At 36.0% G+C, this 18,535-nt stretch overlaps 1 protein-coding gene across 1 annotated transcript; it reads left to right on the top strand.

The window, feature by feature from the left end:
• The first annotated feature begins 239 nt into the window (after window positions 1–239).
• Window positions 240–14,916, top strand: LOC561325 (thiosulfate sulfurtransferase/rhodanese-like domain-containing protein 1). The gene is made up of 4 exons (NM_001326449.1): window positions 240–570; window positions 12,080–12,202; window positions 13,544–13,706; window positions 14,661–14,916. Exons 1-4 carry the CDS (start codon window positions 435–437, stop codon window positions 14,713–14,715), a joined length of 477 nt encoding a protein of 158 aa, NP_001313378.1. The 5' UTR covers window positions 240–434; the 3' UTR covers window positions 14,716–14,916.
• The last annotated feature ends 3,619 nt before the right edge of the window (window positions 14,917–18,535 follow it).

Consider the following 18,535-nt stretch of genomic DNA (forward strand, 5'->3'; position numbering starts at 1 on the left):
GTCGTCGAAATATAAACAAGTAAGTCACGTGATAAGCGTTGCTTTTCTCAGCGCTTGTCAGAATGGACTAATCACATTTGACTCTGATTACCATCCAGTGATTAGTTGGTTCAACAAAACTTTTAATTAAATAAATGGGAACGAGTGTTCTGTATATATTGGTTATTGTATATGTAATTATAAAAGTTGTATTCGTTATTTTAAAGCATCTCAAGCGAATCATAAAACGACCTAACATAATAAAACGACGTGTTTGAGCCACTGAGCGCCACGTAGAGGATAACAGACTTCATTTCTCACAGTAAACACCATCAGCAACGCTTGCGTTTGTGTTATCTCCTCAATCACGCGGTGATCCAGAGCTTCAGATCTGTTATAGTTGCACTTTTGTCTATACTCGAAAGCCCTCGTGTTTTCTACGATAATCTGTCGACATGAATAGTTCAGGTGTTTGCGTTTTGCTATCGCTCCTGTTTCTGTCCGTATCAGCAGATCAGTGTGACAATGACAACACAGCTGACAACTGCAATAAATGGACCGAAACATCTCACAATCAGCCTCGAAATACAGGTAAAGTAGACTTTAACACCCAAATCTGGGAGAATTACAGCATAATAACCTACGAAAGGATTAAAGTGGCTGAGAAATCTTGTAAAAATCGAGCTTATAAATGTATTATTTGTAAAATACTATATAAGTTAGTTATTTATTATAAATATAGTGTTTTTGAACCATACTATAGTGAAGTGTATTAGACTATTATAGTATCTAACACGTGGTTAATGGATGTAGCATAATACACCATATAAAGTAGTATTGTAGTATAAGACACCATAGTCGCAGAAAACGTACAGTATATTATTATTATTATTATTATTATTATTATTATTATTATTATGGTATATTATTAGTTTGTATAGTGTTACCATAGCAACTTTACACAAACCACAACTAATCAATTGAACTACTTGAATTACTGATTAATTCAACTACTATGCTATATACAGGGTTCCTGCAGGGTCTTAAAATGTCTTAAATCTCAAAATCCAAATTTTAGGCCTTAAAAAGTCTTAAATTTACTAAAATACTGTGTTGTAGGTCTTAAATCTTTTTAAACAGGTCTTAATTTTCCTTTGTTTGTGTATTGCTAACCAATCTGGCCAAAACCTGTACAATCACCAACAATCCATCTCAATAAAACTTTAAACTTTTTATTTAAAAAGGCAGTTTTATTTATCATAATGGTTTAATTATTTTCGGTAACTTTATTATGATGGTCCATTTGAGTATTAGTAGACTGTCTACTTAATATCTCTTCTTGAAACTGAAATTTAACAGTCCTTCAACAGACATTTAACTGACTATAAGAAACTTTGCAAATACATGTCAGCTTATTCTAACCCTAACCCCAACCTAACAGTCTACTTATAATCTAATAAGAATTAGTTGGCACGTAGATGCAGTCTAATTGAAATTCAACAAAGTGTTACCTTATTTTCCCTACAATAACATTTGTTTAAAAGTTCTCCATGCATTTACTGCTGAGGACACCGACCTGGTCAGATTGTTGTCAATAGATTTAGTTTATTATACTTTTAAAAACATTTATTCATTGTTTTTTTATTTTTATTTTAAAGAAAGTTTATGTTGGGAAAAAAAGTGTATGAAGACAAGTAGAGCTTGGCTGTTTTTACACAATATTTAAAATATTTAGCTAAGAAATAAAATCTAAAATATGTTAATTGTTTATTATTGCATTATTAAATGTATTAAATTATAATAATATTTTAATAGGTCAAATAAAAATGTTTTCCATCTGAGCCATTTGTAAAATTGCTTTAGCTTTAAGCCCTTTACGAGTCTCAAATTTCATTTATAATGATCTATAAAATGTCTTAACTCTGTATTAAACCTTGTATGTATAATACTGTTCGTAAGCGAAAGTAATAATTTATTGTATGAAGTGACAGAATAAACATGCTCGTTTGCACGCAGGGTCATTGACTCATCATGGCTTAGTGGACTTTTAATATTGCATCATGCGATGATGAGAGGTTTAACTTGATGTTCATTAAAGCTATTTAAGTAACAAGAAGAAATGGTCACACTTTATTACAATTCCCACTACTACTACACCATTAACTATGACTTTTGCCTTAATAAACTCCTAATTTGCTGCTTAATAATAGTCAATAAGGTAGTAGTTGTGTTTATTTATTGAGTAGATTAGGGCTGAAGTATAGGATCATGCAGAATATATTCAATTAAATTCATCTTTATTTCTATAGTGCTTTTAACAGTGTAGATTGAGTCAAAGCAGCTTAACATGAAGAAAAAAGAATAAAAAGTCCTAAAAATATTTCAGAAAGTGGAACATTCCAGCAGTTCTGGTATAATTTTGGTGTAATTGTAGTTAAATTAAAACTGATTCAAATCAGTTTAGTATAAATGTCAATATTGAAGTTCAGTTTAATTCTGTTTTGTTTAGTACCATGGCAAATGTGCTTCAAAAGTACTAATAAACAGCTAATTTTTAGATAATAGATGGATGATAAGTAGTGCCAGACGGAATATGCGGACATTTTTGCTTTTTCTGCGCAGAATTGTGTTAAAAATCTGCGGATTATGCTAAATTATTTTGGGAGTATCATAACTAAAACCTTAATATATTAAATAAAAAGTAATACCTTTTTAACTTGTATTTAATGTTTACAATGCAAATCCAATTTGATCCACTTTATTTGGTAAACAAAGCAAGCTTCCCATATAATATATCTACTAAAAGACAGAAAATATTACTTTACAAACTATATTGTAAATAAATCATATGAATATTTTCATATTAGTCAATCATATTACTGTAATTAATTTAAAAACTGAATAAATATAGATTTACACAAGTAAATAAACAGAATTATTGATGGGCTAAACATCTGTGAAAATCTGCGCGCACACATTCCGTATGGGCCTAGTTATAAGCCACTATACAGTAAGAATTAGTACTTAAGCTAAAGGTTATTCATTCATTTTCTTTCCGGCCAATTTAGCTTGCACAATTCAATTATAACTAGGCCCACACGGAATCTGAGCGTGCAGAAATCCGCAGATTTTTAGCTCATCTTTGAGTCTATGGATTTACATGTGTAAATGTGTGTAAATGTATATTTATTCAGTTTTTAAATTAATTTCAGTATTATTATTGTGATATAATAATACCAATATTAAAATGTTCATGATTTATTTTCAATAGTTTTTAAAGTCATATTTTTTGTCTTTTAGTAGATCTATTAAGAGACCTGCTTTGTTTACCAAATAAGTGGATCTAATTGGATTTGTATTGTAAACATTAAATAAAAGTTCAAAATGTTTTATTCTTTATTTCATAAATTAAGTTTTTAGTTACGATACTCCCAAAACTATTTAGCATAAATCCACAGATTTTATTTTATTTTTTTTAACAAAATTCTCAGCAAAAATAGCAAAAAATGAACGCATGATTCTGTCCGGCCCTGCCTATAGAGCATGTGTTTGGACTGTGGGAGAAACCGGAGCACCCGGAGGAAACCCGCGCAAACACGGGAAGAACATGCAAACTTGACACAGAAATGCGAACTGACCCAGCCGAAGCTCGAACCAGTGACCTTCTTGCTGTGAGGCGGTTGTGCTACCCATTGTGCCACCATGACGCCCCTAAGCTAAGGTTTTACAGCATAAATTATTTGGTAAATGTTTGTAGACATTATGACATGCACATTAGATTAAAAACTACAAATTATGTTGTAAACACAGAAGCTGACAAAAAGTAAACAATGTGAGCTAAAAATTAAAAGTAAACATGATAACACTGTCGTAAGGATATTGGTAGAAATGTATGAGGTATAAATTAACATTATTAGATATTAATTATTAATTAATTTTTAATTTTCTTTTCTGCTCAGTCCCTTTATTAATCCGGGGTCGCCACAGCGGAATGAACCGCCAACTTATCCAGCATATGTTTTATGCAGCGGATGCCCTTTCAGCTGCAACCCATCTCTGGGAAACATCCTTACATACTTATACACACACACAGACACTACGGACAATTTAGCTTATTCAATTAACCTGTACGGCAAGTCTTTAGATTGTGAGGGAAACCGGAGCACCAGGAGGAAACCCACGCCAACACGGGGAGAACATGCAAACTCCACACAGAAATGCCAACTGACCCAGCCAAGGCTCGAACCAGCGACCTTCTTGCTTATAAATTAAACATAAATGTAAAAAGTACATTACATACTGTCAATTCTGAGATACAAAGTAGACATTATGCTATAGTGTTAATTATTAGAGAAGATCAGAATTGATGATGATGATGTCAAAACTTCGACATTATTCGAATGTCATTTATAAGATAAATAGTAGAAATTAATGTAGACGTAAAAAGTTATTTTAAAATAAAACAATATGGGCGACACGGTGGTTCAGTGGTTAGCACTGTCACCTCAAAGCAAGAAGGTCACTGATTCCAGTCCTGGCTGGACTGTGTGGAGTTTGCATGTTCTCCCCATGTTTGCGTGGGTTTCCTCTGTTGGCTTTGGTTTCCCCCATAGTCCAAACACATGCGCTATGTGTGGTTTATTCATAAACTAATTTCGAGAGGATCACGTGCTTATAATCAACACGGCTGGCTCCTTATTAGCTCCGTAATCAGCCCTATTAGATGATTACTGAAGCATTATAAATAACCTGAGTTTTTCACTCCAGTTATCTTCGTCTTGAAGCTCCCCCCTTTCCACCCCTTCATCCTCCTCCTTTCCTGATTGGGCGACACGGTGGCCCAGTGGCTAGCACTGTTGCCTCACAGCAAGAACACTGCCGGGCCAACCTTTCGGGCCGGTCGGTGTTTCTGTGCGGAGTTTGCATGATCTCCCCGTGTTCGTGTGGGTTTCCCCCGGGTTCCCTGGTTTCCTCCCACCGTCCAAAACATGAACCATAGCCAAATCGACTAAAACAAATTATCACCCAATACAACCTCAGTTCACACTTCTCACGATGACAAGCAGGGGAGTTTTCGAGACCTACCTGACCTCGAACTCCCCTCTCGCCCTTCTAACGGGAGGGAGCCCCGGGCTCGAGGATATTACGAGCTCAGGGCTCTCTCCCGGGACAGCATGCCAAATACGCTTTATTGATTATCAGCTAAGTGTGAACTCTTGAAAGGGGAATTAAATAAACTAAAATGGCTGTAGTGTATGTGTGTGAATGTGAGTGTGTATGAGTGTTTCCCAGAACTGGGTTGCAGCTGGAAGGGCATCCGCTGTGTAAAACATATGCTGGATAAGTTGGCGGTTCATTCCGCTGTGGCGACCCCTGATTAATAAAGTGACTAAGCCAGAGGAAAATGAGTGGGAGAGTTTAGCTGACGCGGTTAACGCAGTGAGGTCTGAACATCGCACTGTGAATTAATTAAAAAAGAAATGATCCGATGTAAAGGTGCAGGTTAAGAGGAGAACAGCGGCCACTGTCAAAGTGTGGACACAACAGCCGGGGGAACAGGAGATGCTGAACTGACACTCTTTGAGGAGAGAGTTGCCTCAATTGTGGGCGACACTTTACTGTCTGGAGTAGTATCCGTGTCTGTGGGAGACACAGATGTATTAGAGCAGGGGTTCTCAAACTTTTTTCATCAAGTACCACCTCAGAAAAAAACCCGTCTCTCCAAGTACCACCATATTTATGTGGCAGATTAATTCCTATTACAGCCACTTTAACCATTATAAATATTTTGACCATTAAAACTGTTCTGTGTTTATAGGTGAAAAATAAATAAATCGATAAAAAGTCAGTGTTTTAAATGTGCTTTTAAAAGTTCAATAAAAATAGTAGGCTACTGTTCTTAAAGTAAAAAAAAAAACTGTTGTACTTAAATACTGTTGTACTTAAATCTAAAGTATTAGCAAATAGTATTAGCAAAATTGGACCTCATAAATACAGGCTATCCTGCAACATTTAAATCACATCCAGATAAATTAGCCTAAATCTAAGGCAGGGGTTTTCAAAGTGTGAGGCGCGCCTCCCCTGGGGGGCGCCAGAGCATGTCAGGGGAGGAAAAATATTATATAATAAAAATATAATTATTAAGTTTAATTATTATATGTATTTTTTATTATATTTAAACGTCTTAATTAAACAAAGCTAAAAAAAATAATACGTCAAATATAAGAAAACCTTTTTTTACCCAGAAGGCCATAGCTGTGAATTCGTTTCTGTTTGGCAAGCCCGCCAATACAGGTATGTGCCTGCTAATACAATGGATCGGTTTCTGAGACCCCCCCGATTCAAAGCCTTCAAGTTCAGAGCTTAAACCCAAAAGACGACGATATGATGATCAGTATTTGAGTTTAGGATTTACGTGGACAGGACCAGCTGATGAACCACGACCTTTATGTGTGGTTTGTCAAAATATTTTGGCTAATGACAGCATGAGACCCGCTAAACTTCGACTGTTTTGACTGGGATGGACAGTTCTTGGATCTGTTCTATTCATATTGAACCATCATCCTAGTTTTAAAAACGTTATATTAAAATACTTGTTATTACTCTGTAAATAATGGCACTTTCATGCAAATGATGATAAAAGTGAGTTAACAGTCTGACATCTGTCTGTGTCTTTATATATATATATATATATATATATATGTGTGTGTGTGTGTGTGTGTGTGTGTGTGTGTGTGTGTGTGTGTGTGTGTGTGTGTGTGTGTGTGTGTGTGTGTGTGTGTGTGTGTGTGTGTGTGTGTGTGTGTGTGTGTGTGTGTGTGTGTGTGTGTGTGTGTGTGTGTGTGTGTGTGTGTGTGTGTTTGGGAGGAGGAGTGCGCCAATGGATAAGTTGTGTCAAAAGGGAGGCCCACTGTCTTAGACTTTGAAAACCCCTGATCTAAGGTAACAAATTAATCGAAAGCCACGCTGCTTTACAAAACAAATAACTTATATTGAAAACATGCATTATTTTACACCACTATGAACACACATTGTTTAAAACCCATTTGTGATAATTATTGTACCAGTGATGCAGCATACATTAACCGAAATTCCAACACAACAGCACTGGTCTGCAAAAGCACGTATCTGCTCCGCAAGCGCTGCAGCCGCGTACCTCTGTCTCTGTGGCAAAGCGGGTTGATTTTTAGCATCTGATAATGCAATGAACTAAAGTAAATATTCTAAGCACACCGATGTGATTGTACGCTTCAGGGAACAGCCGGTGCTGATCACATAAGTGTAATCGTTCAAGTCAAAAAGTTAAATGTTTTTTTTTTTTCTTTTATTACTAAGTGTTTCTCTGCATACCACTAGAAGGAGGCCCACGTACCACTAGTGGTACATGTACCACAGTTTGAGAACCACTGTATTAGAGGAACACTTTGTTTGGGCGATATAGCAGCACCCCTCCGCTCTTATCAAGGCAGCACCACCGGCATTTCAGCTGCCCAATCGCCCCTGCTCTTGGTCAGTTTGTGAGTTGTCGAGGGGGGTTACAGCCATGTCTTTAACTTATAACCACGGAACTGGGTTGCAACTGGAGGGGCATCCGCTGTGTAGAACATATGCTGGATTAATTGGCGGTTCATTCCGCTGTGGTGACCCTAGATGAATAAAGCGACTGAGCCGGAGAAAAATGAATGAACAAATAAATGTTATGATTTAGCAGAGAAGGCTTTCATATATATCTTTATCAGGTCAATGACTGAATGATTTAACAATAAATATGCATCATCCAGACTGCATTACATTTACATTGACATTACATTAAATCGATAGGTAAGGAAATGGTTAAAAAAATTAAGCAAAACCAAACAATCTGGTAAAGACAGTTTGTTTCACATGGAAAATATTTGTTTAGTTTGGTGAATCACTGTGATCCACCCACGAGAAGAAGATTAAGGGTTTATTCAGAAAACTGAATCAGCGTTGCTGGTGTTAGGGTGGAAACCAAATTCCCACGAGCCCACACTGCGATTTATAATTTAATATTACTTTTTTATTGATTATAACTTTGCACAGCTTTCAACAATATGTTATTCGAGCATTGATATTGCAATGTGTGTGTGTCTGCAATAGTCACATCACAGGATTAGATTATTTAATAAGGATTAAAATATATTATTAAATATGAATATTTTTAGAGTCATTTATAAAGTGATGACCATTTTCTGTACTTGAATGCTGTTAGACATTCTGGAAATTAATTAATTAATACATTTTTGCTTGTTATTTATTATAACTTATGCAGATCGACTTTAAAGAAAATCAGAATCAGAAAGAGCTTTATTGCCAGGTTTGCACATACGAGGAATTTGTTTTTGTGACAGAGCTTCTAGAGTGCAACAGAATTACAGAGACAGGACAATAAACAGATAATAAATATATAAAAAAGCAGTATGTAGTGAATGCAAATATACAAATAGACAAGTGTATGTAGAGCTATATTACTATAAACAACGTTATATGTGCAGCTGTTATGTGCAAATTGGCATGTAAAGTGTGATGTTAAATACGTGTATGTGTGTATAAAAGTGTGTGGCAAGTACTGTGTAGATCACACACTACTTGTAAAAACAGACTAGATCACCCCAGTCGCTCTAAATTAATGAAATATTTTCAAATAGAGCTGTTCAGATCATCTGGGGAATTTATATTTATATCGCAGTATATTGTGGCAATTTTTCTTATATCATGCAGCCATAGTTTTTCACTGTAAAAAAATTCAAGAATTGGCTCTACGAAGACTTCTTTTTTTCATTCATTCATTTTCTTTTCAGCTTAGTCCCTTTATTAATCCGGGGTCGCCACAGCGGAATGAACCGCCAACTTATCCAGCATATGTTTTACGCAGCGGATGCCCTTTCAGCTGCAACCTAGCACTGGGAAACACCTATACACTCTCATTCACACTCATACATTACGGACATTTTAGCTTACCCAATTCACCTATGCTACATGTCTTTGGACTTTGGAAAACCGGAGCACCCGGAGGAAACCCACACCAACACGGGGAGAACATGCAAACTCCACACAGAAATGTCAACTGACCCAGCCGGGGGTCGAACCAGCGACTATCTTGCTGTGAGGCAACAGCGCTATACTGCGCCACAGCGCTGCCTGACTTATTTTTTCTTCTTTTAAAATAATTTACTGTCTAACACTTGAATGTTATAAAAGCATGGCGTTGTATTAACTACTGATAATACTAATTAATTTGTACTATAGGACAGTGGTTCCCAACCTTTTTATTTGGGCCCCCCCATGAACATATACAAACATTGGAGCCCCCCACCATATAAATACACACGCACACACATATGTACTGTATATATATATAGTGTATGTGTGAGTTTGTGTAATATTAATATATAATATGTATAGAAAATATAAATTAATTAGTTTTAACTTGCCTTCAAGACAAAACTTGTCTTGGCCTTCATAAAACCAAAATTTAGGTAGGCTTTGTCATACTGTCTAATCTTTTTCTTCGTCTCTGAAGAATCACTGCATTTACGTTTCTCTGCCATATTTGTTTTGATTTTGCCTTTACGACACGTTGGACAAGCACATTTTTGAGCAAAATTTAAATAATTATTTAAAGTTATCAATTTTAATTATTTTTACTATTATGTTGGAATTTTAAGCATGTGTTTTGATTATTTTTTTTTTTGGTATTTAAAAATACATATATAATAGTAGGGCTTCTCGATTTTGGGAAAAATCATAATCACGATTATTTTGGTCATAATTGTAATCACAATTATTCAAAACGATTATTAGTTAAAGTCAAAATTATAAGCGCTCCTGAGAATTTTTAAAATATAAATATTTCCCAAATTATGTTTAACAGAACAAGGAATTTTAACAGTATTTCCTATAATATTTTTCTTCTAGGCTTATTTGTTTTATTTTAGCTAGAATAAAAGCAGGTTTAAATATTTTGAAACCTATTTTAAGGTCAATATTATTAGCCCCTTTAAGCAATATATATTTTTGATTGTCTGCAGAAGAAAATACTGTTATACAATGACTTGTCTATTTACCCTAATTAAGCCTTTGCTTGTATTTTGAAAAATATCTAGAAAAATATTATGTGCTGTCATCATAGCAAAGATAAAAGAAATGAGTAATTAGAAATGAGATATCAAAACTATTATGTTCAGAAATAAGTTTTTTTTTAAATAAAACTTCTTTCCATGAAACAGAAATTGGGCAGGAAAAGGGTTGCTAATATTCAGGAGGGCTAATAATTCTGACTTCAAGTGTATTCATACAGTTATTTTCCACCCTGCAAAGAAATGAGAAATAAATACAATAGAATAAAAATATTAAACAAACTTTGCTTTAAGCATCTTCACTGTAAGAAAAACACTTTAGCTAAAGCAGTCCTTCAGTCAAGACTAGTGAGGGATTTTCTCGTTGTTTGATTAATCATAAAAACAGGCGGCAGCAGGAATATTTCTCGCTGTCTCTTTAATGGTTTCTCTTTCACGTCTTTTGATCCTTAACTCGTTTGTTTATTACACAAATCAGGGTTAATATAAATAATCACTAAACACAGCGTTTTGACATCTATTTGACCATTAAAGCGCTAACGTTAAGATGACTAGATGTCTGCGCTCCTCTGCTCGTCTCAGTGTGCGAATGAGAGCGAATGCTGACCGGCCGCATGCTTCTGACTGCTTGTGCGTGCTGCACACACACATAAGCACTCGGTCGTGTACAACTGGAAAGGGGGCGGTATATGATGCATATAATTGTTTATCTTGATTAATGCTTTTTTTATAATCGCTTGAAATCGAAATTGGATTTTCGATTAATTGTACAGCCCTATATAATAGTGGAGTATTTTTATGCCTTTTTCTACCTCAATACTTATCATCTCCCGCGCCCCCCTTATGAACTCTGGTGCCCCCCTTGGGGGACGGACCCCAGGTTGGGAACCACTGCTATAGGAAACTGTGGTTGATAACTGGATTGGATTGTGGGAAAAAAAACTGAATTTTAAGAATTGGTTGTTCAAAATTTTTTTATGGAAATAAATATATAAATAAAGAATGAACATTTGATTAGAGAGCAGTGGATTTTCAATAATGACAAACAATTTAACAATTATTTTTAAAAAAAATTCCAAAAGATGTTTAACTAAATTTGTTTCAACACATTTTCTACATATTTTTAAAACTAATGTCTAATAACTAATTTCTTTTGGCTTTCCCAGAGATACAGTAGTTTGCAGCTGGAAGGGCATCCGCTGCATAAAAAACTAGCTGGATAAGTTGGCGGTTCATTCCGCTGTGGCGACCCCGGATTAATAAAGGGACTAAGCCGACAAGAAAATGAATGAATGAATGAATGAATAATTTCTTTTGGGTTTGCCATGATGACAGTACATAATAACAAATGCTGGATTCCACACAATTTCTTCATGTTCTCACTACACAAATTGATTAACTTAATTGTTTTTACAAATTTAAGTAGATCGAACGAAAAACAATTAAGTTGTCCCCCAAAAATGTCCAAGAATTGTGTTGATTGAGCTCAATTAGGATAAATAGTTTGAACAAGCAGCAAAAATGTATACTAGTTATATTGGAAGATACTAGTATCAGCTTAAAGTGCAATTTAAAGGCTTACCTAAGTTAATTAAGTAAAGGTTTATTTATATAGCACATTTCACAGACATTAAGTCACAAAGTGCCTTACAATAAGAGAAAACAGGTAAGAGAAAACATCAATAAACGTAAACATTTTAAAAACAAGTTAACTAGGCAGGTTAGGGTATTTAGGAAAGTCATTGAGCAACAGACGTTTGCTCTGTAGCCAATTAAAAAAAATATATAATTTCATAACAAGGCTAGTAATATTGACCATAGCCTTTTTTTACAGTTCGTTTTCAGCCAAACTAAAATAAAAGAGACTTTATCCAAAAGAAAAATACAGTAGGAAAAACTATGAAAATGTCTTTGCTCTGTTAAACATCACTCTGCAAATATTTAACAATAATTTGCATCTAATAATCGTTAACTGTACCTGCTCACTTGTCTTGTTTTAGGGATTGCGGTGACGTACGAGCAGCTGAAACACATGATGTCCACTGGAAGAGTTCAGCTCATCGATGTTCGTGAACCGGACGAGCTGACGGCTGGATTTATTCCTGGAGCCACAAACATTCCTCGTAAGAAACCAAAACACAGATTCAGCAATTTTGTCCGTGACAATCCCCCCACCGCCCTGGTCCTCGCTGTCGCATGCACAATCACACCCCCGTCTCTTGTTTTCGCTTTCGGTATTAGGGTGGCACGATCATCTTTTGCCTAGGGCTTCAGTTCAGTTTGCTTTGGCCCTGTCATGCCTAAAACAAAGAATTAAACTATTAAAGTGACGATCGGGTCTGGATACATTTATCAGATAAAAAATATAGATTACACGATATATAATACGATATTATATATCGTGTGCAGTGGAAAGGCAGCTTAAGTGGACAAAATTGTCCAATCAAATGGAAGCAGAGGTGGGGTTTCCGTTGAGGTGGGGGGGGTTGGTTTGTCGTGCACGTACTATAGAGCGGTGTTGTCGCACGTGTTCTGATCAGCTGTGTTGTTGCGCGCGTACTCAAGAGCGGTGTTGTCGCGTGCCTACTGAAGGGCGGGACCGAGGGTGTGTCGTGTCGCGGGGGCACTTTTGATAATTTTGGAAGGGCACTTTCTATCCAAGACTAAAAAGGGCATGTGCACTGCACAGGTTGAGCCCTAAGTGTGCACGTGCCTGGTCAAGACGACTATTGAGACTTTTTAAGATGTGGTCGCTGTTTCGAGTTATCTGGAGCTGTATGATTTCACCACCCCAGCTCCACACTTTTAGTCTGATTCATACCCAGCTAGGGGAAGCGGGCTAGCTAGATGTAGTTCTGACTCTTCACTTTTTTGCCCCTAGCTCGGTTGTCTTACAGCACACTGATTATGCTTATCTTTATTCTGTTATCTATATTCGTAAGCGAACTTATGAAATATACATTCTTTTTTACAGCGATTGGTTGCAGCCCAGCAGATTTTGCTTTACATTTGCATAAAGTCAAGAAATGTCTAAGCTTTCTGATGCTCTCAGCACTTTCTCCATGCTGTTTTCAATTCCACAATGCATTGTGTTGCCGTTATGCTTAACTTCCATATTAATAAACTACACGCGCCAGTGGAAATGTGCCGTTAGATTGCTATGAGGGAATGACACCCAAAAGGAAAGCCCCCGATATTCAGTTTCAGTTGGAAGTTCATCAACACACTGAAATAAAAGTATCAGCAACTTCTGGTTCACACGGATTTTACCACCCAAATAAAGAGACTTTTTATTGTTTACTGTTTTGCAGGTTTAATTCTGCACTATTGCCTTGTTTGGACTGGTTAATACTCAGATGTCTTGTCTATATTTTAGTTAGATGTTTTTCCACTGTAAGGATTGCCTGAATCTGACTATATTCGCACAGTGGGAATGAAGAATCTGTTTGCTTATGGTTTTATAGTGGGAGAATTGGAGGAGGCCCTGACACTGGACCCAGATCAGTTCAGACAGCGTTACGGCGTCTCAAAGCCTCATCCAGACGACTCAGACATTGTGCTTTACTGTCAGAGAGGCGTCCGCAGCCTCAACGCACTGGAGATTGCAATAAGACTGGAATACTCAAGGTATGGACAAAATTGGAACTATCATTCATTCATTCATTCATTTTCCGTCAGGTTAGTCTCTTATTCACCATGGGTTACCACAGTGGAATCAACCGCCAACTATTCCAGCATATGTTTTATGCAGCGGATGCCCTTCTAGCTGCAACCCAGTATTGGGAAACACCCATATACACTCTCACATTCACACACCTACACTACAGCCAGTTTAGTTTATTCAATTCACTCTTTAGCCCATGTGTTTGGACTGTGGGGGAAACCGGAGCACCCAGAGAAAACCCACGCCAACACGAGGAGAACATGCAAACTCCACAAAGAAATGCCAACTGACCCAGCCGGGACTCGAACCAGCGACCTTCTTGCTGTAAGGCGACAGTGCTAACCACTGAGCTATTGTGTCGCCGGCCAAGGTTTTCATGATAGTTATAAATTGAGATTTATTCATGAAGTCAAGTGCAACAACTTTAACAGCACATTGTTTATCCTGTTGATCATAGAGGACTTAGACGTGCATATTATAGTCTGCATGATATAAAAATTTGCAATGTTTGTTGTCAGTCCTATTCAAATAAATTAGCCTTATTCTAATTAATCTGTACCAGTTAACCCAGTGAAAAAAAAGCTGTTTTGGTAATCTTTAATTAAGTCATTCTCTGATGACATCAGATTAACCAATTGGCTTAAATGTTTAGCCCCACCCCTCCAGCCGTTAGTTAGCTTAAAGTGAAAGATGAGAGGAGGAGCTTAAAAATAAACCCCACCTCCTAATCATTATTCAGTTTCAGTTGGAAATAAATCATCATAATGAATTAAATGTCTGCTGCAAATTCTGATTTACGTGTATTTTAAATGTGATACATTGCATTGAGTTTCCTCAGTTTTTTTTTGTGTGGTAATGCCATCAGTTAACTGTTTAACCAGGGCAATGATGTGTGTGTGTGTCTCTCTCTCTCTCAGGGCCCGTCATTACGTTGGAGGATACAGCGAGTGGGCTGAACGTGAGCGTCTGTAAGCAGAAAGGCTCAAAGTTTGACTAAATGACGATTATTTCTGCTCAGTGCAGAACCATAAGCAGACCATGACTGAAATTCATGAAGCTCCTGACTGTTTAAAAGACAACACAGACCAACAATGTATTATTCAGAATACCTCATTTTTGTTTTTATATTTTTAAGTGAAAAAATAAATCAATAAAATTGCTCTGTTTATAATAGTTTGGCAATCTTTCCTGTCATAATTTGATTTTGTAAGCACAAACTCTTTAGCAATAGACTATTTGCAACATTTCCTATATAAGAGTACATAATAGTGGGCCCCGAAATACTTAAAATACTTATAATTTGCCACTTAATTAGCCTTGTATGAAATATACTGCAGATTATATGGAAGCATATGAGTAGCAAGATTCATTTTGAAATGTAATATACAAAATGGCTTAGCAAAATATAAAATGGTAATGCATTTATTAATTAAATTAGAACTTTCCATGACATGCAGATTTTGGTTCAAAATTAAAATACATAATTTACATTTGGCATTTCCAACCACTCTTATCATGTAAATTGCACACTTATTATAATGCATTACCAACATTTAATTTCATGTTCAAGTAGAATTGCTAGCAAAATAATCATTTAAACATATTCATTCATTCATTGTCTTGTCGGCTTAGTCCCTTTATTAATCTGGGGTTGCCACAGTGGAATGAACTGCCAACTTATCCAGCACGTTTTTACACAGCGGATGCCCTTCCAGCCACAACCCATCTCAGGGAAACATCCAGAGATGACATTGTTGTCGTGCGCATACTGAAGAGCGGTGTTGTCGCATAGCGGGTGCTGTTTTGATCATTTTGGAAGGGCACTTTCTATCCAAGACTAAAAAGGGCATGTGCACTACACAGCACCCGGAGGAACCGGAGCACCCGGAGGAAACCCACGCGAACGCAGGGAGAACATGCAAACTCCACACAGAAATGCAGAGGATCGAACCAGCAACCTTCTTGCTGTTAGGCAACAGCACTACCTACTGCGCCACTGCTTCGCCTCCATTTAAACATATATATATATATATTTTTTTTTTTTATATTATTTGCCCTTATAATATGCTGAAGGACTTTTAATTTTTCAGTAACCTAGGTCAAGGGCTTCTGGTGAACTGTATGGCGTTAGAAAATCAGCATGTTTAAGGTCTGTTTTCTTAAAAAATCTGTGATCTTCACTGCCTGATTGATATCCAATATAAAGTGGGTCTGTGAATGTACAAGAATCACTGCATTAAATATTAATGTTCTGCTCCATGTCTTAAAATATGAACATTTATTTTACTCCAGTATTTTCAATGGAGTTTCAGCACTAGCCTGCTGATCCTGACAGGCGGCTTTTCATCTCATTTTGAATGAATGAATGAATTTATTTAACAGGGACAATGCTCAAAAATTACATTAACCTCAAAGAGGAAAGATGCATTTATATTTACATTTAGTCATTTAGCAGACGCTTTTATCCAAAGCGACTTACAAATGAGGACAAGGAAGCAATTTACACAACTATAAGAGCAACAATGAAGAAGTGCTGTAGGCAAGTTTCAGGTCTGTAAAGTCTAAGAAGGAAAGTATTAGTAGTATTAGTTGTTTTTTTTTTTTTTGGTACAGTTAGTGTGATATTCAGAGAGGCAATTGCAGATTAGGAAGTGAAGTGGAGACTAAATAGTTGAGTTTTTAGTCGTTTCTTGAAAGTAGCGAGTGACTCTGCCGTTCTGATGCAGTTAGGGAGTTCATTCCACCAACTGGGCAGATTGAGCGTGAGCGTTCGCGAAAGTGATTTCTTCCCTCTTTGGGATGGAACCACGAGGCGACGTTCATTCACAGAACGCAAGTTTCTGGAGGGCACATAGATCTGCAGAAGTGAGAGCAGATAAGAAGGAGCAAGGCCAGAAGTCACTTTGTAGGCAAACATCAGGGCTTTGAATTTGATGCGAGCAGCAACTGGCAGCCAGTGCAAAGGGACTAGCAGCGGATTGACATGTGCTCTTTTCGGTTCATTAAAGACCACTCGTGCTGCTGCATTCTGGAGCAGTTGAAGAGGCTTGATAGAGTTAGCTGGAAGCCCAGCTAGTAGAGAGTTGCAGTAATCTAGATGCATTGTGCCAGGTTGTAGCAGGATTACTATTTTACACCTGCAGTGCCTGAACAGGTAAAAATTAAAACAATAAAATCCAATTAATTAAAAAGTCAGCTTAAAACATTCAGGCATAATCGCAAAAAAACTAGAACACTGACAACTCAAAAACATCTCACTCAGTGTGTACAAATTTGATTTGACAAAAACCACCTCCTAGTCAGGCGTGAAAACATTTTATAATATGTACATGTGTTTAGTTCTGTTGGGAGAGAATTCCATAGATTTGAGGCTTTATAAATAAAAGAGGATTGACCAAAAGAGGTTATGTCTAGGGACAATACATTCTCCTCTTACCATAGAACGCGTCACTCGTTATTATGCTTGAGCAACTAAATGAATGCTGAAGTCTGTTTAACTGATCATATCTTAATTACATTACTACATCAAAGCTGTAAAAGGAACAGTTTAAAATTTAATAAAGTCACATTAACCGCTCACCGGAGGTTTATTGGTATGGAAAAAATACTAGCTGTGCATATATTCTATTGCATTTAGTCTCAGGGTTAGGGAAAGTTTAATCATCACAGCATGGGATATTTATAGCAAAATTCAGTATGTGTTTTAAAATGCATTCTGAGCCAAAAGTATAGCAAAATAGTGAGTTAATTGTCTTTAATGCATTGACACTCATACTTAAAGGTCCCGTGAAGTTCTTTGAAATGTGCATTTTTATTCGATCTTTGACATTAATGTAGGTGCATTCGACATGAAGCACGTCTGCAGCCGGTGATCAACGAGATTAGATTAACTAGGTTAATTAGGCAGGTTAGGGTAATTAGGCAAGTTATTGTAGAATTATTGTTTGTTTTGTATCGGGAAAAAAGCTTAAAGGGGCTATTAATTTTGTCACTAAAATGGTGCTTAAAAAATTAAAAACTGCTTTTATTCTAGCCGAAATAAAAAAAATAAAACTTTCTCCAGAAGAACAAATATTATCAGACATACTGTAAAAATTTCCTTGCTCTGTTAAACATCATTTGGGAAATATTCAGAAAAGGAAAAAAAATTAAAGGGGGGCTAATAATTCTGACTTCAAAAGTATACATACTAAAAACGAACAATGCTGATTCTAACATCTAAAAATATTTATTTTATTTTTATGGGACTTTTACGATGTTTGAGAAATCCATTTTTTAGGATTAAGAATGGTGCTACACCTTTGGCTCTCATGGCATTTTGAATTTTGCTACAAACAAATATACTAAACTTGCACACGTCATTAAAAATGCTCATTTAAATAAATACAAACATTGTCATTTAACATATTGCATTTCAAAATGAATGTTGCTACTCATATGCTTCAATTGGATTAAGCCAGAAGATGGTGCTATAGTAAAGGAGTCCAAAAGATTAAACACACTTACGTTAAACATACTCTTCCTCATCTGCAAGGGATTTCTCCTCTCTTTTCAGATCATTTTCTTTGATGCTGCCAAAAATCACATGAGCCTTTAATTATATATATGTATATGTATATATATATATATATATATATATATATATATATATATATATATATATATATATATATATATATATATATATATATATATATATATATATATAAAGGTTTTGGCTAGAGTGAGAGCAAGCAACCAAATAAAAGAAAAGAATAAATGACATTTTAATTTTAGGTTACTAATAGTTTAA

The sequence above is a fragment of the Danio rerio genome, chromosome 5, assembly GCF_049306965.1.
Source record: "Danio rerio strain Tuebingen ecotype United States chromosome 5, GRCz12tu, whole genome shotgun sequence".
Lineage (NCBI taxonomy): Eukaryota > Metazoa > Chordata > Actinopteri > Cypriniformes > Danionidae > Danio > Danio rerio.